Below are 23,025 nucleotides of genomic sequence, written 5' to 3'. Positions count from 1 at the left end.
CTTTTCCAATTGTCTATGTTTTTATAATGAATTATATATTATTTTGCAGACACCACTTAAACAACCAGCCATTGAGTGAGGACAGTCTACTAAGTATCTCCTCACTCCTGCGAACAGGAAGGGGGCCAGAGCAAATTACAGTGCCTGACATCGTACTTGCAAGTTCACACACCTCTTTAACGTTAATTTTAGTGATCTCCGACTGGCGAAGTCAAACATCATTTGTGCCGACGTGAATAATGATCTTAGAGAATTTACGATTAGCAGCAGCCAGCACTTTTAAATTTGCTTTGATGTCAGGCGCTCTGGCTCCCGGCAAACATGTGACCATGGTGGCTGGTGTCTCTATTTTCACATTCCGTGTAATAGAATTACCAAAACTAGGGCATATTCAACAGGATTCTCAGTGGGTGTTTCACTGAGTGGGGAGAATCTATTTGTTATGGTGATTCAAATACTTTATTATAAACATATCATCATAAACTCCAGTACATCACTCACAATTTCTACTTCTGTGTTCCACATATATAGTCAATCATAGGGTATGTGGAGTATATGATGACATTTTCTTTTCTGTGTTGAACTACTTCTTTAAGGTATTCTAAACTCAACATTGTCCTCAGCCACAACAACTTTCACTCAGACTTGCCACTAAACGGCAGTTAGAGGAAATGCAGAGCATGATTAAAAAAACATGGATTGAACCTGAAATAATTTTCCATAACGCTCTATTTTTGCTGGAGATTTAAAACTTTTGTTTCCTTACTGTGGCAATGTTTTTTTACTGAAAAAGTATACTGCTGAGTTATATGCATGCTGTCTGTTACTGAAAAAGAAAAGTTCATACACTCATGGCTTCAAGACTAGATTACTGTAATACATTATTGGCTGAATATCCTATATACACTATACATATGCTACATATTCTGACCTGTAATGCTGACTGAATCATAATCATACACTGTTCGTTTGTTGGCCAGAGGAGAGATGGCCCCCCCGACTGAGTCTGGTTTCTCACAAGGTTTTTTCTCCATTCTGTCAATTGAAATTGAATTGAGTATGAACTCCTCTAGCGGAGTCAGTATCTTCTAAAAGTACCCTTTTCAAAATCAGAAAAACCAATTAGAATTTTGTCAATGTAAAATTTGATGAAATTACACTTCTTTTGATAGTATGTAAGTGATGTTTTCAATTTTTCATGGATAATTATAATAGGATCTCCATCTGATCACACTAAAGACACAGAAATGCAATTCAGCAAAACGGTAAGCAGATAATATCTGGATTTGAAAGGCATGTTTATGGCAGGTGTAAGGGGCCACAGTGCATGTATTATATTAGTGTACAGCTTCAAACTAAAAACCTCAATCAAACAAAATAGACTTTTATTGTGCCAAGTATTGAAATCTACTATACGAAGCCAAAAATTCAAAATGTAGTGTGTAGAGTTATCTTTAGATACAGATTTTAAAACATCTTAGTCACTTTATAAAGGGTAAATAAAGGAAAAAAACAAACATATGATCAGTAATACTGATTTGTACCATATGGAATGGACCTGTGGAATGTTGTCCAACCTTGTTATTAACATAATAAAACAAAATAAACAGGCACTGAAAAACGAGTGTAAGAAAAGTAGTAGTATATTACCATAGGAATAAAATGAAGGTATATGGCGAGCTCCTCTGTTAATTTTCTCAAGCCAACATGAGACAGAGTGACACTCTTTTAACTACATGAAATCCCTACAAGTGTTACAAACAATACAACATTTGTGATATTAAGTCCACCTGCCTTTGGAATAAATTGGGAAAGTTTTAGAAACAAACAGGAGTGTCTTCCAGCAGTTCCAGGGATAGGTCACATGGGCAGATCAACACTGTTATGGCGCGTTTTCCTGGAGGTCCCATCGTAACGGGGCAGTGCTTTCTGCAGGCTCGACATGGCAGCCGTGCGCTCCACGTCAATGACCGCATACAGCTCTGTCCTGCGGGTGGGCGTCTGGGGCAGTGGGGACGTGGGCGTCTTCGGAGTTTGAGGGTTGCTCGAGTTCTCCGTCTCAGTCTCCACTTCGATGTAGTTCAGTCTGTGGGACTCTAAACAGGGGCGGCGGAAGTCGAAGCTAAAGAAGGTCGGGGTCGAGCGGTCCCGCCAGCGGGCCGACTCCAGCTTGTGAGCGCTGAGGGGTGCGGTCACGTTCTCTGTGTTGATGTAGTAGTGAGTGGGGTCAGGGCTGTACTGCCGGTGGTTGTGGAAACCGTTGATGGTTGACGAGCAAACCTCTTCCCCGTCCTCATCCTCCGAGCCGCCCTTTGGGTGTTCTCGTAAAGGAGGCAAGGCTGGGAGGTTCTCGTAGTCCAGTAAAGCGGTTCTCCGCTGGGCTGAGTTGTTGATGTTGGCCTCAGGAGTGAGAGGAGGGGGCGGCCGAGTCCGACGGCGAGAGAGAGCTACGGCAGAACCATTAAAGTTCTCAGGAATGATTGAGACTTCAGGAGAGATTTCCTCAGATCTACCGCTGTCAATCACATCTGTGCTGATTGTGTTTTTAGGGTGTGAAATAACATTCCCATTTGAGTTCTGGTTTGAGCTCCTCGCCACTGCCTCTGCTCCAGCACACTGATGTCCTGACAAATGTGCCTCTTTCTGCCTCTGTCTCTGCACAGGAGTCGGGCCCAGCACGAAGCGAGCACCTTCAGGCTCCAGCTGCACTCGAGGGCCAGGATCAGGAGCCTCTTGAGCGAAGGGTTCCTCTCCATCAGGGAACGGGACATTCAGCACTGCAGGAACATCGGACACACTTGGGCTGTGCTGCTCCAACAGACCAGTGGTGTTCACATAGGTGTGTCCCTGAGGAGACGTAACAGAAGACATGCTTTAGTGACGATTGCATCTTTAATAAGAATAACTAACAGCTTGTTGTGGTCGTTAACCAATAATTTTACTACTTTCGTTTTAACTCCTTCCAACTGGAGTGGCAGCTTAATTCCTTAAAAACACTCCACCAAATAGGTGTAGCTTAAAAGCTTAAAAGAATGGTATTTACAGTACAATGCAGTGGTTTTTAATCCTGGTCCTGGGGACTCATCGCTCTGAACATATTCTGTCTCTCTTCATTAACACACCTGAATCAGATCATCAGCTCATTAGAAGAGAGCTCCAAGAACTGAATTATTGTATCAAGAGACATACAAAATGTGCAGAGCAGTGGGTCCCAAAGACCAGCATTGACAACCACTGATATAATGCATTTAGATGATCTGATCAACACTTAAAAACTTGTTTTTAATTTGACAACTGTGTTCCATTTTAATATTTATGAAACATGATCATAACAATTACAATAGGAATCGGAACAAACATGCAAACTGTAGTGTTATGTCATACATACATCATTAATGAAGTACTAGAAAAATAGCAGGGTTTTTTCTGCATTGAAAATATTTTGGTGGCAGCCAAAATGAATCTTTGTCCTGCCAAATATGTATTTGCTCATCTAATGTAACAGGGCTGTGACTGTGGCAGTTGTTTACCACCGTGGTGGTAATGGACCAACACCACACAACAGCCTGTAAAACTAAAGTTATATATTATTTCAATATTTTTTTAAATATTATTATAAACATTTTAGATTTCCTGACAAAGATGCGCCATATAGCCTACCGCTTTGTGCTTTGAGAGTCAAGTCAAGTCAAGTCATCCTCATTTATATAGCGCTTTTAACAATGTAGATTGTTTCAAAGCAGCTTTACAGAGATAAACGTATAATTTAAGGTAACAGAGATTGTTTTGGCTTTATAGCGGTTCTTTAATAAAGTTATTTTCCAGCTTAAGTTAGTTATGATTGATTCGCTTCCGTTGCAACGATCATTTGTTATTAAATTAGGGGTCGCTAAGACGACACCATTCTCTCTACACAGACTTTAAATGCGAACCTGTGAGAAACGCTGAGGGTGCTCACATGAGCATTAAGAATTGGTTCTATAGTTATGTGCGTTTGAATATATGTGCGCAGGTTTGGAATTCCCTACAGACCAAGCCTAAACAAAGTACTGGTCTTTCCTTATAAATTTGATACAGACTTTTATTTTATTTTATCACTTCGGGGCAGGTATGCGAAACGAATTTTCCGGCAACGCTTTATCTGTAGAGTGGTAAGGGATCCTCCATAGGGAGAGACTAGTTGGCACTTCAGCACTGCGTTGACATCGGGTCCAGGCGAAGGTCCTTAGTCAGATCTGGATACGGCCTGGATCCGGCAGGCAGCGGGAGGGATGTGGGACATGAGCAGGAAAGATACAGTCAATCTCTTTTCTAATATCTTCATGTTTTCTCCTAACTGACACTTGTTATAAAAGGTCTGAAGAGCAAATGTTATCTTCCGCAGTGTCAAGACATTTAGGCTGTTTGATTTTGTGCTGCCAGAGAAAGAGAAACTAAAATCCCAAGTGTTGTAGCCAATTTTGATGTGTTATGTTTTTTGTTGGTGGTAAGTTGGATGGGGGTGACGCTCTTCCACCTGCACACCAGGGGGCATAGGCAGGGCATCACAGTGGTTGTGGAGGCTATATGAGGAAGTCACAGGTGAATAGCGACAGGGAATTACGATCTGGGGAAGCCACACAGTTTTTCAACCATGCATGTGTGCATGTGTGGATGTTCGTGATGGATTTTGTCATGTCCAGCTATTAGCATCATGTTTAATGTTGCTTGCATACTTACAAGCTCAATTTACATCAGCAATGCAAGCAGCAGTGTTTGTAAGTAATTCTACTCTAAAATAAAGTGTTAATCGAATGCCATGGCAGATCTGATTTCTTGCACCATTACGCGTTGGAGACGACTTCAAATTCCCTCAAGTGTTTTTTTTTTGTGGTACGATCATTTTGAAATGGATAATATCCCACGAAAAAATAAAATTAATAAATAGAGCCAAATCGCAAAAAAAAAAACCTGTTAAGACTATCCATTTTAATATCAGCGTCAGATAAGATGCTTGTCTAGATTTCGCTGCTCACTTACGTGGGTTTATTATAAACAGCCACTTCTATAAACTAAAATTTTACTCAAATAAGGTTTATATAATCAATTTAAATTATAATAATAAATTAAAAGACATATACGTCATAATGCACTTAAGCACAGCACATGACCTTCTGTAACAGCCACATCTAGAAAACACACTCCCACCTCTGTAATAAAAACGGAGATGTTATTCCCATTCCGAATCGGTACATGAAATCACAGACGCCGAGTGATACATTTTTTTTAAACTCAAACGTCGTTTAGAAAACTAGTCCTGTCCGAATAGGGTTGAAGTTAGTCAGAATCCGCTCAACACCATTCTGCACACTCGCGAATCCTTTCATTATAACCAACAAAGTTTAAACGTCAATAAGAGATTCATTGCGCAACTTAATTGATATCTTCAGTGATTATCTTGGCAGAGATCTTTGCTCGCTTTCTGTATATATTTTTTTTAAGCTCATTGCATAGTTTCTGGATTAACAACCGTATTTAAATGCGCGATTGAATCTGATTGACAATGATAACCATAGTAATGGACGGAACAAAACAATCTGATACTGTATGTCAAATGATCTGTGCATTAAAGGTGCATTAAGCAACTTTTCATGTTAAAAATACCTGTTTTTCTAACCCATACATGCTTAAACAATTGCCTGATGGGCTGAATGAGCCCTTCTCTGATCACTGCGATTGCCTCTATAATCCTGTACAGTAAAATAAATAAGAGGGATTCGGGCCGAATCTGAGACTGGGCGTGACGTCATGCGCGTTCAGTTGCAGTGTTGCAGTTTCATTTGTCGCCAGAGGGGGGCATAGTTCTGCAAAAACTCAGAGACTTGCTCTTTGCACCTTTAAGTCTGTAATGTAAGTGTAAATGTGTTAATGCAAAACAATAGACCTACCACTTTTTATACATATTATGTAATGTGCTACTTTGTTGTAAGGGTGACCACGAATAGTCGAAGATTCGATGCTTCGACACGAGTAGCCTGATTCGACTACTAATCTCAAAGTCGAATCTTCGCAGAGGTGTTATGAAACGAGGATCATGCCATTTTGGCTATATGGGGGTGTTCAATGGCTGATTTCACATCTAACAACCGGTTTTCTGTCAATAAGTTAATATACAGCCTATTATGATAATGCTGTAAATAAAAATGTGAAAAGAAATAAATATTTTTAACGTGCGTGAATAAATCTAACCACCCCTGTGACAGATTTAAGTTTCACTTTCCGTGATCGACAGAGGAGCATCTTGGCGGCAGGGATTTAAATCTTTAACAATGTCTGGGATAAGAAAACCTAAAGTGTGGATGCACACCATCAGAAAGGATATTCTCCAAGGCAACAGGAATTTACAAGCAACAGGAAAACCATGATCACACTTCTGCCAGTTCAAAGCTTCGTTTTTGAAGAGTGCGCATGTGCGAACGTGCTCTACTATGTAAGAACGAGCCTATGATTGAATCTGGAAATAAAGCAAAATAACTGAGAAAAATTAGAAATGGTCCTCAGATGCCATGTCTGTAATTTATATCAAAACATCTAGCGTTAATTCGATCTCAAACAGTTTAATTAAAATAAGTTATTACTCCGCCACCTGCGTGACGACATAAACCAAAGTGGTTGAACGACCACTTTGCGACAATATGGTTTCGGGAAACAGACGTGACTAGCAAGTTGATTTCTCCAACGATGCGTCGTACTATGGTAGTTAAATTATGTCGTTGTACGGGAAACGCACCCCAGGAAGGGTACACGTGATTTAAAAATATTTCAGCCAGTTCTAATTTGATTTTTGGATGCGGTGGACATGTTTAGCTAAAAAGTCTGCCACTCCAGGTTAGCGTTTGTCTCTGCAGTTAAAAAGAAAGCTAACAATTCTGGCTATACTTTCGTTATTTTTAATAATTTCTTTATTCTTATTTTATTTATTGATCACTCAGTGTTATCTAATTTAACTTTTTGAGGCTTGTGTTTTGAATAGATGTTCCCCTGCACTTCAGGCATTTTGCAGACATTTGTTTTGCACCTTGTGACTTGATTCTGACTTATTTAGTTTCTTATTTTTATTTATTATAAAGGAATATTCTGTTATAATTAATTTTTGATTGTTTTTCGGTGCATCGATGTTGCGCTGTACACAGGCAATTTAGCCAATTTAATTTGATTTGTCGACATGTGAAATGCAAATCCTGTCTGCAGTTATCTATGTTATTTCTTAGTTTTATGGATCCAAAATGTTTTTATAAATTTTCTTCTATATCTTTGTAGACGGCAACCGGGGCGGCGCGGGTCAGCAACCCTAACCGCACTTCCTGTGAAGGAGGACCCAAAGAAGCTACGGAACAAACATATGAGATATACCCCCAGGGGAGCCCGAGAGGGGGGGAGAATGAGCACCCCAGCCGGACAGACACAAGTTTAATGAACAACAGCAATGGACAAACGTTGACGAGAAGAGAGTGTTTTTGTGGAAAGATCTGCAAAAATGAGAGAGGCCTAAAGATCCATCAAACAAAGATGAAATGTAAGGAGAGACTACAACCATCACAATGCTCAGGACTAGTGCCTGGTGAGACAGAGGAGGAGCAGGGCCCGGAAGCACCCCACAGAGCCCAGAGCCTCCAAGTGGTGCCGTCAGTCCCTCCAAGCAGGCCATCGGAGAAGAGAAGGATCAAGTGGCCTCAAGCCTCTAAAACATCAGAGTGGCAGAAGTTCGATGAGGATGTGGATGCAGTGCTAGAAACAACGGCCAAAGGGGATGTGGAGAGGAGACTGCAGGCTATGACAACTATCATAGTGAGTATGGCTGCGGAAAGGTTTGGAGTTGAGGAAGAAAGAGGGGCTAGGCAGCCCTATAGCATGAACCAGCGGGCGGTTAAAATCCACAACATCAGGACAGAGCTGAAAGCCTTGACCAAACAGTACAAGGTGGCAAGTCAAGAGGAGCGGGCGCCATTGGCAGAGCTTCGTACTGTGCTCAGGAAGAGACTCCTTACCCTGCGCAGGGCGGAATACCACAGGAGGCGGCGCAGAGAAAGAGCTCAGAAACGCACAGCCTTCATTAGCAACCCATTCGGGTTCACCAAACAGCTCCTCGGACAGAGACGCAGCGGACGCTTAGCCTGTGCAAAGGAGGATGTCGAGCAACACCTTCAAAACACTTTCAGAGACCCCACCAGAGACCAAGACCTAGGACAGTGTGATACCGTGTTAAGACCACCAGAGCCAACGGTGGCATTCGACCAGAGGGAACCTCTCCTGAAAGAAGTTCAAGAGGTGGTAAAGAGGGCAAGAACCGGGTCAGCACCAGGACCAAGTGGAACCACTTACAAGGTATACAAGCACTGTCCCAAGTTGCTACACCGGCTTTGGAGGATCCTAAAGGTCATCTGGAGAAGAGGGAAAGCAGCGCAGCAGTGGCGGTTTGCTGAGGGTGTGTGGATCCCTAAAGAGGAGGATGCCAAAGAGATCAGCCAGTTCAGAATCATCTCACTACTCAGTGTTGAGGGGAAGATCTTCTTCAGCATTGTGGCTAGGAGGCTGGCTGACTTCTTCCTTAAGAATGGGTACATCGACACCTCAGTGCAGAAAGGCGGCATTTCTGGTGTACCGGGGTGTTTAGAACACACAGGCGTGGTCATGCAGCTCCTGAGAGAAGCAAGGGAGAACAAGGGAGATCTGGTGGTCCTCTGGTTAGATCTGGCCAATGCCTATGGCTCTATGCCCCACAAGTTGGTGTGGGAAACACTGGAGAGGCACCATGTTCCAGCTACAGTCAGAGACCTCATTCTGGATTATTACAGCGAGTTCAGTCTGAGAGTCTCAGCAGGGTAACATCGGAGTGGCACAGATTGGAGGTTGGAATTATCACAGGCTGCACCATCTCCGTGATCCTGTTCGCACTAGCAATGAACATGTTGGTAAAATCTGCTGAACCAGAGTGTAGAGGCCCCAAGTCCAGGTCCGGGATCCGCCAACCACCAATCCGTGCGTTCATGGACGACCTGACAGTAACCACCGAGTCAGTGCCTGGAGCCAGATGGATCTTGAGAGGCCTAGAGAGGCTGTTGGGATGGGCCAGGATGTCTTTTAAGCCAGCAAAGTCAAGATCCTTGGTCCTGAAGAAGGGCAGAGTGGTCGACAAGTTCCGGTTTTCGATCTCAGGAACACCTATGCCTACCATCTCTGAGAAGCCTGTGAAAAGCCTGGGGAGGTACTTTGACAGCAGCCTCAGGGACACAGCTTCAATAAAGAACACCTGTGAGGAGTTGGAGAAATGGCTGAAGAGCGTCGACAAAACAGGCCTACCTGGCAAATTCAAGGCGTGGATCTACCAGCACGGGATTCTGCCGAGGATACTGTGGCCACTGCTTCTCTATGAATTCCCGATCTCCACCATTACAGACCTGGAGAGGAGAGTCAGCCGCTATCTGAGGAGATGGTTGGGTCTACCGCGGAGCTTAAGCAACATCGCACTCTATGGAAACAGCTGCAAACTGACACTACCTCTGAAATCTATCGAGGAGGAGTTTAAGGTTTTGCGTGCAAGAGAGGTGCTGCAGTTCCGGGAATCAGCAGACCCAAAAGTCTCTGGGGCAGGGGTGGTAGTCAAGACTGGCAGGAAGTGGAGAGCAGAGGTGGCAGTGGAGCAGGCAGAGTCCCGTTTGCGCCATGGAGTCCTTGTGGGAACTGTGGCCAGAGGAAGGGCTGGACTAGGAGCCGTTGCAGCCCCCCGTTATGACAAAGCGCGGGGGAAGGAGCGGAGGCAACTGGTTCAGAAGGAAATCAGAGTAGCTGTGGAGGAGGAGAGGACCAGCAGAGCGGTGGGGATGAGACAGCAAGGCGCATGGACTAGATGGTAGCAAGTTGTGGAGAGGAAGATCTCGTGGACTGACCTGTGGAGGGCAGAAACACACCGCATCAAGTTCCTGGTCCAGGCGGTCTATGATGTTCTTCCCAGCCCATCTAACCTGCACTGCTGGGGCTTGGCCGAATCACCAGCATGCCCCCTCTGCCAGAAGAACAAGGGGACCCTTGAGCACGTATTGAGTTGTTGCCCAAAAGCTCTGGGGGAAGGCCGATACCGCTGGCGTCATGATCAGGTGCTCAAGACTATCGCAGAGAGCATCTCTAGTGCTGTTTCCATCTGCCAAAAGTCCAGACCTAGGAAGCAAACCATCAGCTTCATTAGAGCCGGAGAAAAGCCAGGTACAAAGAAAGGAACATCAGGGCTTCTCCAAACGGCACAGGACTGGCAGCTGTCAGTAGACCTGGGCAAGCAGCTCAAGTTCCCCCAGCATGTAGTCAAGACCACACTTAGACCTGACATCTTCCTGGTATCTGAGGCAACAAAAAATGTTGTCATGCTGGAGCTCACCGTGCCATGGGAGGAGCGAATGGAGGAGGCCTTTGAGCGGAAAAAGGGGAAATATCAGGACTTAGTCAGCGACTGCCACGAACAAGGCTGGAAGGCAAGGTGCTTGCCTGTAGAGGTAGGGTGCAGAGGCTTTGCTGGACAGTCCCTCTGCAGGGCATATACTGCACTCGGCATCACAGGTGAAAGGAGGAGAAGAGCCATCTGTAACAGCACAGAGGCAGCGGAGAAAGCCTCTAGGTGGCTCTGGATTAAGAGAGCGGAACCGTGGTTGAGCTGCCAGGGCACAAGCTGAGGCTTGATCAACCTCAGCTGGGTCGCCTGAGTGAGGGTGTCTGATGTTCGAGAGACCCGAAACACCCGATGACCTCAGGATACATCACTGATGATGTGCCCTGGTGCATCAGAAGATGTATCAGTACAACTATGATGTTCAGTACATCGTGTCTTTAAAATGTTAAAGCCCGCCCCTCCCCCCCTCACACACAAACGATTCGAGTATTAGTCGACTATAGGCAAGACTTGACAATTCTGATTCGACTATGTAAATCCTTAGTCGGGGACACCACCACTTTCTTGTTCACTTTTCAAATCAGTTACATTTGTTTTATGATCTGTCCTGATAATGATTATCTTTTAATTCCTGAATAGGATGATATGAGTTAATATAACAAACTTTGCATTTATTTTGGATTTATTGTCAGTACTGGGCTCGCCATTCACATGGGTAGGGCACTTTGTATTGTGTGGGGGGATGACCATGTTCGTCTACCACCACCTAAGACCATTTTTTCAAACCCTGAATAAACCCTGAAAAATTATTGTAAAATTAGCAAGTGGTGCGTGAAAGTACTTAAATGTAAGGTGCAATAAGGGGGCGTTCACAAGTCACACCATGGCAGAATAGTAGTAACTAGAAAGAAAAGTTGGTTGGGACAAAACTTTTATACTGGCTTGACAAAGTCTTGTCTGAAATTTCTAGTTCTCTTACGAGAGTACTCTCGTGTTGCGTAAGCTAGCTTACGCTACGGGAAAATCCCTTTTCTCGAGAATACTGAAGACAAAAAATTATCCTTAATTTTGCATTAATTTAAAACGCATTGCTGCACAGAGCAGACCTAGGCGAGACAGCTCGCGCGCCTATTGTTTGCTCTGCGGCAACTGCTGCAACCTATCGAGGGACTGCTCGTGACGTAAGCGCCAATGAGGGTGCGGGCGCCCTTGCACGTCACGTCCTGCCAGAATGGGCGTGGCTTATGTCTATATAAGCCAAGTCCAGATAGGGTGTTCTTTGATTTTTCATCTCTTCAGCGAAGTTTTCACATCGCTGGATCTCTGGAAGAAGCCTGCACCGTTGAAGAGCTCTACAGCGGGACGAGCCATCTGCATCACAGAACCAGAAGCCGGCCATCTTCTCGCAGCTTCACCGCCATTCCTGCTGCGCTATTCGGCACCTATATCCTTTATTACATTGTGTGTGTTCGCCTTGCGACACGCACTTCTTCCTAAAAGAGCTGAGGCGTTGTTTCAAATGCCTCGATTTTCTAAATGTGGCTCTTGCCGAGCCACTCTCAGTGACGGGGACCGCCACATCCTGTGCGTTTCCTGCCTGGGATTGCGCTTTCCCTGGGCGGCTGCCCGGAATGTGACATCATGACTGTGTCGAACCTGCGGGCTCGACTAGTCATCTTCGACGTGGACGCCGCTCCTCCGCTTCTCTCTGCTGGGCCGCGCCGCAAAGCGCCTCTGACAGAGACCACCGGAGTGTGATCCTGCTATGCAGAAGAGGATAGCGCGAATGCACGCCGGTGGAATCCCCGCGTGCATCGCTTCCTGAGTCTCCCTCCTCGCTCACGGCTGGCCAGCGCCGGCTTCCGCCACCGCTCCCACCGTGCTCGACGAGTTCGACGGGGATAATGCAGAAGAGGATAGTCCCGCCGAGGCCGGACCAACCTCCATTTCGCACACATTTCTCAGTTCCCTCTCAGTTCAGGCGACTGGAAATATCAATATTGCAGCATATGAGACTGTTATAATACATGCATATCTGCTCACGCGGACTGAAACCTTATATCATTTCCCCCTGTGGTTCAGTGGCGAAATCTAAGGCTTTCGCGCCAGAGACCCGTGTTCGAATCCCGGGTCTGGCGGCAGATAGAAAATTATGCTGCTGTCTTCTCTGAGCTCACGGCCAGCTTTCTTATGTACAGAAAGCGACGCGCCCCTCGCGCCCTCCCGTTCAAATGGCGGGGCTCGAGTACTATGAGCTTTTAAACACAGAGCTCGCGGCCAGCTTTCTTACGGACAGGAGTATAAGCGTTTTTAAAAACATGAGCCCGCGCCGGCCCTGCCGCGTGACTCACATGACGCTCTCTTATCTACTCACGCTAACGAAAAGCTTTTGTCATTTCCCCCCTGTGGCGAAATCTAAGGCTTTCGCGCCAGAGACCCGTGTTTGAATCCCGGCTCTGGCGGCAGATATAAATTATACTGCGCTCTTCTCTGGGCTCGCGCCCTCCTGTTCAAAAGGCAGGGCTCGAGTACTATGAGCGTTTAAACACAGAGCTCGCGGCCAGCTTTCTTACGTTCAGAAAGCCAGCCCGCCCCTCGCAGTTCACACCCCTTCTGTGGCTCAGTGGTGGAATCTGAGACTTTCGTGCCAGAGACCCGAGTTCGAATCTCGGCTGCGCTGAATCTTTTCATCAAAGTAAACGAGCTCACGCTGGCCCGGCCAGGTGACTGGAAACGTTTTGTTCTCACAGTTCCCACAGCATAGGTGACTGGAGGAGTGTATTTCGCAGCCTACGAGCCCGTTATACAACCCACTCGCCTGTGCCCTGACGCCGTTTTCACGACAACCCAGATAAATCTCTAAGGAGCATTATGTCTATTATCCGGCTTATGCCAAAGGTATTATAAATGTAGGAATTGTGCCCACTTTCCAGTGCTCACCCCTACACATAAGCATGGCCCGTTCAGTGACTCTCACTCATTCACGGCCCACATCAATAAAACCAGCTCAGGCCGCGTGTGTTTCAATGTAAGGAAAGTGCCCACTATTCAGTGTTCACTCCTACCCATAAAACATTGCCCGCTCAGTGACACACACTCACTTAGGGCTCCCTTCAACAAACACCCACTGTGCTTTAAGTGTAAGAAGCGCGCCCGCTATTCAGTGCTTACTAAGAAACACTGCACGCCCTGTGTTACATACACGTATAGGGCTCCATTTGAGAGTACACTCTCCGCTCCCCCTAGCGGGATCGTCATGTGCGATTCAGCTGGCCGCCGTCAGCAGCACCCGCCCCATGTGAGCGCTGTAAGTACGGTGTTAATGCATCAACCCAATCACGCTTCTGAATCCCTGACACACAGCGATCAGAGCCCAGATATCATTCTACCACTAGCCCTATGTGCGGAAGCATGGGAAAATATCCCGGGCGTGTCAGAATGGGTGTTGAACATTATAAAGTGAGGCTATTCACTGCAGTTCGCTCGCAGACCTCCGCGCTTTCGAGTCAAGGTCGAAACTACGGTGAAAGACGAAGGCGCACACGTACTTCGCACCGAAATAGCGAAACTGCTGAAGAAGGGAGCTGTAGAAACCGTCCCTCTGACTCAGAGCGAGTCGGGCTTCTACAGCCGGTACTTTCTAGTGCCCAAAAGGATGGCGGTCTCAGACCCATCCTGGATCTCAGGCGTTTGAACAAAGCTCTTATGAAAAATCCTCGTGCAAATTCGCCCGAGGGACTGGTTTATTTCAGTGGATCTGAAGGATGCTCCTCCTGCCGTTCGGCCTGTCTTTTAACACCTTGTACATTTACGAAGTGCATGGACGCGGCGCTCGCTCCCCTGAGAAAACGGGGTATGCGAGTGCTAAACTATTTTGACTACTGGCTAATCCTAGCGCAGTCAAAGGCAGAACTGATAACGCACATGGCTTTACTACTCAGTCATCTAGAGAACCTGGGTCTCAAAGTCAACTGGACCAAGAGTTCACTGTCTCCCAGCCAGAAAATCTCTCACGTGCCAGACTGTCTGAACGTGGGTCCAGACATGCTGTCCAGGGACAACGTTCCCCCGGGGGAGTGGTCCCTTCACCCTCAGGCAGTCCAGCTGCTATGGGACAGCTTCGGCAGAGCGGAAGTCGACCTCTTCACGTCGTCAGATAACGCTCACTGTCCAATATTCTTTATAGACATAAGCCACGCCCATTCTAGCGGGACGTGACGTGCAAGGGCGCCCGCGCCCTCATTGGCACTTACGTCACGAGCAGTCCCTCGATAGGTTGCAGCAGAGCAACCAATAGGCGCGCGAGCCGTCTCGCCTAAGTCTGCTCTGTGCAGCAATGTGTTTTAAATTAATACAAAATTAAGGATCATTTTTTGGCTTCAGTATTCTCGAGAAAAGGGATTTTCCCGTAGCGTAAGCTAGCTTACGCAACATTCGTTCCCTCATCTAGAGAGAACCGAGGTTACGTTAGTAACCGAGAGCGTTTTAAATGCCTCCTTGCATGATTTATCATGTTGTTAGCATGAGTCTAGCATTATTTTATATTTAGCTAACATGTTTGTTGCATTTTTAATTCACTGCTGGTGTGAATTAGCATGTTGCAAGCACTTTAACAGGTTACTAGCATGAATTAGCATGTTGCTAGCATGTTTTAGCACATTGTTAACGAATTAACATTTGTTGTTAGCATGTTTCATAAATAAGCACACTCTTAACATGTTTTAGCACATTGCTAACATGATTTAACATGTTGCTAGGATGAGTTCATTGCTGATTCTTTGCTAGCATGAATCAGAATGTTGTTAACATGTTTTAACACACTGATAACATGATTTAACATGCAGCTTGATTGTTTTAGCATTTTGCTAACAAATTAACAAGCTTGTAACGTTTTAACACATTGCTAACATGATTTAACATGTTGCTAACATGTTTTAACAAATTGCTGACATGTTTTATTATGTTGCTAGAATGAATTAACATTTTAATAGCATTGTTGTAACATTGTAACATCCAAACATGTTTTTAACATTTAACATCAAGATTTGCTAACATTAAATAACATGTTGCTAGTGGTTTAACACATTGCTAACATGAATTAGCATGTTTCTAACATGAATTAACATGTTGCTAACATGTCTAAGCATGTTTGTAGTATGTTTTAACAGATTGCTAACATGAATTAACACGTTGCTCGCATTATTTTGCATTTTGCTAGCATGTTTTAGTCCGCTGTTAACATGTCCTAAGCTATCTGCTTAACATGTCCTAAGCTAGTTGCTAGGCTTTGTTAGTGATAAGCTTGGTGGATTAAGCTTAAATAATTACACCGTGTCTGGACTGTACTCGACCATTGACGTTTCGCATGCGTCGTGCTGCTCTCGTGAACGCACGAGACTGATCCGGAAGAGAAGAAATTGTTGAATAAAGTTATTTAGTTTTTTTCTCCTCGCTTTATAAAATTAAGGTTGAACCACTGCAGTCACATGGAATATTTTAACAATGTCTTTCCTAACTTTCTGGGCCTTCTAAGTGTTAATTAAATAGCTGTCAATGGAGCCCCCCCTCCCCCCGAGCCATCGGATTTTATCAAAAATATCTTCATTTGTGTTGCGAAGGTCTTACGGGTTTGGAACGACATGAGGGTGAGTAATTAATGACAGAATTTTTATTTTTGGGTGAACTATCCCCTTTAAATCACTGTCATTGTGAATAGGGTCTGAGACTGGTTAGGCCTTAAAAAGGCAAAAGGAAATAACACATTATTCATTAAAAAACATCCACTATGTTTTGTTAATAATTAAATTTTCCAAGTTATTGATGAAAAATAATCTGCTGCCTCTAGATATTCCATTTCCACCTACCCTTACAGCCTCTTCCGCAGCTAAGAGAGGGTGTGTGGACTCCTCGCCCAGTGAGGGAAGGCATGTGCTCCCCACAGATGGATGCCGACTAGAGGGGTGAGAAGACGCATCGCCCAATGAGGGATACCGTAAGCTGCCATTTGGTAAGGTGGGGAGAATGATGCCAGGAGCTAAAGCAAACAGTCAAACAAACAAGCAAAAAATAAATAAGGTATTATCTATATACATTTATTTACATTTTTGTATATGATTCTACTTACAATTAAACACTGCATTTGACATACAAGTAAACAGATCTTATTTGCAGTGCAGTTCATTGACTTCCACTCACACCACTGAAAGTCATCAGTAAATTTTTATACACACACATAATGCTAAAGTCTCTAAATACATCTGCAACATTCAGCATCAACAAACTGAAAATAAATTGAAATAAAAATAACTAACTAAAATAAAGGTTTATTAGACATGACATCACTAACACTATAGATGGTTCTGATAAAGCAACATCAACAGATGTTTTAGGAGGTCTGACAGCTGGGCAACACTTTATGAGTTTCATAAAGAAGAGAGTTCATTGGTCAGAGTGAAAATGCTTATTCATGAGTTGGGGTTATACTGACATTATAATTATAATGTGATTATAATGTATAGTGTAGTGTTTGATAATTTAAGTAGGGCTGCCCCCTGGTCCACTAAACATTAGTTGACGAGACACTTATTAGCTGAGGACACTTAATATTCAGTAATATTACTGATTTGACAGCATTGACACCACTGGATGAGAACTCAACTTAGCTGGATGATGACACCACTGATTTCTGCAGACCTGCTTTATAGCTGAATTGAACTCATTTCATAATTGATGTACTTTACACAGGTATTGAACTGAAATGAATCAACACTGAACTCATTTCAACTGATTTGACATTTATTAAGTAGGTAAAATTCAAATTAGGTAAAATGCATTCAGTGTTCAAAAATAAATGTGTTTTTGAACTACACTAAACTAAATCAAATCTCACAATTAGTGAGGGAAACCTAAACTAAATTGGAATAATAGATTCATTTAAAATGGAATTACAAACTAAACTCTGTAAGACCCATGACTGACAATTTCTTTAGAATTTGGGTGGAAAATATGCTTATTTGTCATCACCATAATGCAAAAGTTTTCAAACTGTTTAGTTCCTGGAGCCTTCCAGCACTGTACATTTTGGATTTTTCCCTTATTGGACACACCCAGCTTAGATCACAGGCCCTGTTTTTACACCTGGTATTAATTTACACTGCCGTTTTGGTCGATCAGATCACAAGTGGACGAGGGAGACACATTCCTGTTTACACCTGGAGTTTTAATCCGTCTCTTTTGTCCACTTTCAACCACTTCTGTCCTGATTTCATCGAGGAGAGGATCTATGGGCGGGTAAATGTATGTTGTTTTTTTTTCTTTTTTTTTCTCAGATCTTTCGATTTAAAGGTAGGGTAGGAATTGTCTAAAAAACGTATTTTCCAAATTTGTTTAAACTTTATTTATATATCAATACATAATTAAAATGTAAGTACTCTGAAAAAGAAAGTATAAAAATCGAGTGTCTGTAGACCTCTCACGACTGTTTTAAAGACAGCTCATTATTTCCATTCACTCCACCCCCTCCCTTCTGGGCTCCTTCCAAAGCCACGCCCCCAAAACACATGAACGCGCGACTCCGACCGCTGAGCTGGAAGACGCATTATTTACCTTAGACGAGCGGAGAGGAAGGAGCACAGTGCATGTAGTGACATCATGTCAGAATCAATTGTAATAAAAAAATCTAACTTTATCATTATGAATATAAACAAATAAGATGTATTTTAGTACTCACTATCAAGCTAGCATATTGATATTGGTAAAGTTTAAAATATATATTTTTTGATTCGCTAACGAGCTAGTTATATCTATAAGGCAAAGCTAAAAACAGGTTGCATTGATACACGTTTTTCCATTACCATCAGTTACATTGTGATGAAGATGAATTTCGTGTAAGATTCATAACATATATGGTGTTCTGCATGTAGGGGTGGGAGATATTGACAAAAATGAATATCTCGATATTTTTTTCCAATATCTCGATATTGGATATCGATATTCAGGCGATATTTTTGCCATCCTTCAAAGAAATGTGTGCAAACTGGCAAAGAAGGTCCAGTTGGTCTTTTGACTTGCTGCATTTGACCTGTTATTGTAGACTATAGAAAAAACAATAAAGGAGCTAACTAAACAGAATCTGTGGTAGCCCCTACTTTTTCCACTTACAAAAAAAAAAACTTAACTAGGCACTTCTTGCAACAGTGATTATTAAATCAAACAACAATATTGTTGATGATCAAATCAAAGTAAAAAAATATATTTTCAAAACGCTATAAATCCATAAATTTTTTCCCCAAAACGCTATAAATCCATCTTTTTTTTTTTCAAAAATGTATGGTTTGTCTTTTTAAAAAAGTCTTTTGTCTTTTATTTTTTCGTGTTTGCATTTATGAGGAAAAAAAACAATATTACGTGACAGTTCTCCATTATGGACGCGAGCGCTCTGAAAGCGGCACTAAGACTTTCAAACTTTCACAGAGACCTCAAAACAGAAAGCACAAAGCCTTTCTTTAAAACGAATTTCGTTTTGTATTAATTGTATCTTAATTTTAATATTTTTTTCATTAACCAATTTCCTGGATTTAATACATAAAAGTAAATATAGGCTATCAATCACAACATAAGGTGCTTGAACTGGAGATTATATCATCACCTCGCCTCACAGGCCTAAAAAATGTGAAATATATTTACAGAAATCTGGTTCTAAACAAAACCATCCAAAAATAAAATAAAACTATGTAATAAATGTGCATTTCTCCGGTGCGTTCACTAGCCTACTGCGAAGATCGCGAGTCAATAGCCTATCGTCAACTTCATCTTTGCAGCCGACACAGAAATTAATAAACAAATAAAATGTTTTATTGCAATATTTTACATATTCATAATCATTACTTTTGCTGGTTCTTTGAGGCAGCTTTTTAGGTTTATGGCGTTTTGGAAAAGAGCTCTTCACGTAGGCTACAAACACCGTTTCACCAAGGCACAGCGGCCCTTCAGCACATAAGAACAAAAAGAGAAAAAGCACGGACTTACTAATTACGAAACTTTGATGTGGTTGAACAGGTGAAACAGTCACAAATTCCTTTGCAACTCAAACCTTCTCAGTACGAGTTATGAAGGAAGAGAACAGCATTAGCCTACAGTTTTCAGCGCGTCCTCCTCTGATTGCTGTGTTGTGACTGGAAAAGTGCGTGCAGGAGCACATGCGCAAAACGTAGGTTTGTAAAATGTCCTTTTGTAAAATGACATATGATCAAATAAAAATAATTCATATATCATTTTACAAAACGGTTTTGCGCATGTGCTTCTGCACGCACTATTTCGAATTTACGTATGAATGTGCGTTTTTGACGACACGGGACCATCGGAGGTTGCTTCCGGGAATAGTACTGCCCTACAGTATTTAAAAATCGCTGCATATAATTGTTTAGAATGTTATAGTGTGCGTTATTTGTTTTCTCTTTAACTTCTTTCAGCTCTTTTCATGTTTGGGGGGTCAGATTGTACAAATTATGAAATATTCGATATCCCAATTTTGCATATCGTCCAGACAACAATTTGGATATTATCGTCTAAACGATAGGCTATATCTCCCACCTCTATCTGCATGTAAGAGTTTACATGATGAAAACATTGTTGACTCTGATGAGGACTACACTCCAGAGACAAGTACCGCATCGTCAGCTCGAGGACAGGTCCGTGGTCGAGGGCTAAGCAGAGGAGGTCGTGCAAGAGGCCGTGGCGTGCAACTAGGGTCCGAGGAAGTAGAGGCCGAGGACGGGATGGTCGCTGGAAAGCCACGGCGATACTGACACGCGTTTTATTTCTTTGTTTATCCAAAGACTTTTTGTTCATTACCTTTTCTAGTACTGTCTTCCTTTTTTGCCTTCGCTAACTGCATATGCCGGTAATGTGAATTTTGATTGCTCTTTCTCTGCCATTGTTTTGCTATTCCTAGGTTCCGTGCCTCTTGAATTCCTCAAATCAAACGTGGGCGCGCAAGTGGGCAGATCCCGTGGCAAAAGGGTGGTTGCCATGGTTGCGAGAGAGAGTGACAGTCGCCTAAGCCAATCCTTTGTTTCACCCCGAATGGAAATAATGAGCTGTGTTTAATGCAGATTAAACGGTCTAGAGTCACTCGATTTTTATACTCTTTTTTTTCAGAGTACTTACATTTTAATTATGTATTGATATATATAGAAAGTTTAAACAAATTTGGAAAAAAGTTTTTTATAAAATTCCTACCTACCCTACCTTTAATGGATTTTTTTTTTTTTTAACAATTTTTTTTTACATATGAACACACACGGAGACGACGAAAAAACATACGGAGAGCAGCAGCTTTCGTTTCTCCTCTGATAGCAGCAAATTCACGCCGAACGCTGTTAGTTTGTGTTATAAATCAGGAATGCTGAGAGAACATTGTGCTTGGTACGTCTTCAAACCAAACTTGGAACTCCAGCCGACAGTTTACATCCAGTCTGGCTAGCTGCTTCCCGTTATGTTTACGCATTAAGCAGGCGGTTTCCGAACACCTGAAGCAATCCGGTTGAATGTGTTTTCGTCTACCTCTGGAACTAGCTCAAAACATTGTAAACCCCATTTACACCTGTATTTAGTGTCGTCCATTTGTGATCCGATCAATCAAAACGCATCTTAATACTAGGTGTGAACAGGGCCATGGAGTGCTCTACTAATCAGCAGATCATCTTTCATTCCTGCATTACAATATTTTTGTATCTATGCAAATAATTATAAATTAAACAATACATAAAAATACCATGATATACAGTACTTTACAATTTAAATATTTTTTTGTTGCTGTAATGAAATTTATTTTTACATTACGATAATGAAAATTGGAATGTCACAATGCAGAAATCTTAACGGTCTTAAAAATACTTCTAAGTAAAATATACTTATTTTCTTTTTTTATATTTTTAGAGCTACAAAAGTTTGATGAGATTCACCCAGTAAGTTATAGAAAAGACCAGCTTCTAAAATAACTATTGCTACTCTTCAAGATCTTGGCAATATTTTGAAAAGATTTTTCTGTATTTAATAGAGCTGTACATTAATCGTTTAAAGATTGAGATCTTGACTCAAATACCCATACGATCTTGATTCTAAATGACAACGATTCAGCTAGATATCTATTAAACATTTTGACATGTACAGATATGAAACAGTTTCACAAACAGTCTTTTCAATCACAGAGTATCATTATTTCTGTCTTACAATAATTCTAATTATTAAGTACTGGTATAAAGGTTTATAGTTCGAACATAAACACTAATGTCTATGGTAGTTATCAAAATAGAGTCAATCACCTTTTGTAAGTAACATAACACTTAAAATAAAGATTGTATCATCAATTACATTGTTATGCCAGAAGGTGGCTTGTATTTGAAAAATTATTTGTCATTGAATCATTCATTCAAAAGATGTTCAAAAACACTGATTCATTCAGAAAAGAAACAAGAAGTCTTTATGAGTGAGTCGTTGAATCAATCAAACCGATTTAAAAAATAAATAACTAATGAATTCGATTTAATTAAATATTTTTTAAACAGACAGCAGCAATTAACATTTTGTTAGAACCTCTACATTAACTTCGTAAAATAGCTACGTTATTTTGTTTTGTTTGTTCAGAATCATGATCTCTATTTTAAACGAAAGAATCGTGACTGTCAATTTATCCAGAATCGTGCAGGTCTAGTATTTAGTTTAACATCCAAACCCAAGTCTGGAGAACCAAACCTGTTTTGAGTGTTTTATAGAACTTAGGTCAGGTGGTGGAGCTGTACAAAGTCACTTTTCTGTTCAGAGCTCTGATTAAATGTTGATGAATGAATGATGTGCAGACATACTGGTTGGTGTGTGTGGTGTGAGAGGAAGGTCTGGTTCAGCTTGTGTGAGGGTGGGCTCAAACACCGGCTCCTCTACTACGCTGATGCTGTTATTATGCATGATGTCCTGCAGCATGTTGAAAATCTCTTCAGCACGTGAACACTTGAAGGCAAATATCCCTGCAGATTGTGAACACAAACGGTTAAAAACACTTGCTGTGCTGCTGTAACAGATTACCAAAAAAAGACCAAAAGTGGACACTAACTGTTGCATACATGGTGGCATAATAAAACAATATTCTAATACATACACCTTAGAGCTGCACGATTAAGCGCTAAAAGATCGCAATCTCGATTAAACACCCAGGCAATCTCATTTATAAATGACAACAATTAACCTATGTCTATTAAACTTTTGACAAAATCACAATGGAATATTCAAATTTGCATTGACCAAGAGAGAGCAGTAACTTATATAGGTATGGTATAAAAAAAACACATTCTTTTCAACTACACATTATCATTATTCCTAAATTTATGAATTATATTAATGCTTTTTACGCATTATAAAATGAAGACTACACATACTCTTATCAGCATGATAAGCATGAAATAAAAGCATGAACTCGTGCAATAGATAGGCAGTGCCAGGAGTGATTGCTGTCCATAACTTGGGTCAAGTGCGAGTTCTCACAAAACTCACATTAAAATCACAGAAACTGACAACACTGCGACATGAATCTCTTACATCGAATCTGCACTTTG

The 23,025-nt window shown here is 42.2% G+C and overlaps 1 protein-coding gene across 1 annotated transcript in view; it reads right to left on the bottom strand.

Annotated features, from left to right (window-relative positions):
* Positions 1-1,368: 1,368 nt before the first annotated feature.
* Positions 1,369-23,025, bottom strand: part of frs2b (fibroblast growth factor receptor substrate 2b) — a 34,823-nt gene continuing 13,166 nt past the window's right edge. Inside the window, exons 5-7 of the mRNA XM_079859891.1 lie at positions 22,282-22,440; positions 16,282-16,451; positions 1,369-2,847 (exon numbers count right to left, since the gene is read on the bottom strand). Coding sequence (XP_079716017.1) covers positions 1,861-2,847; positions 16,282-16,451; positions 22,282-22,440 — 1,316 coding nt within the window. The 3' untranslated portion in view covers positions 1,369-1,860. The remainder of the gene's footprint in view (positions 2,848-16,281; positions 16,452-22,281; positions 22,441-23,025) is intronic.

The sequence above is a fragment of the Squalius cephalus genome, assembly GCF_949319135.1.
Source record: "Squalius cephalus genome assembly, chromosome: 23".
NCBI classification, from domain to species: domain Eukaryota; kingdom Metazoa; phylum Chordata; class Actinopteri; order Cypriniformes; family Leuciscidae; genus Squalius; species Squalius cephalus.
This window is presented reverse-complemented; position numbering and strand designations above follow the sequence as displayed.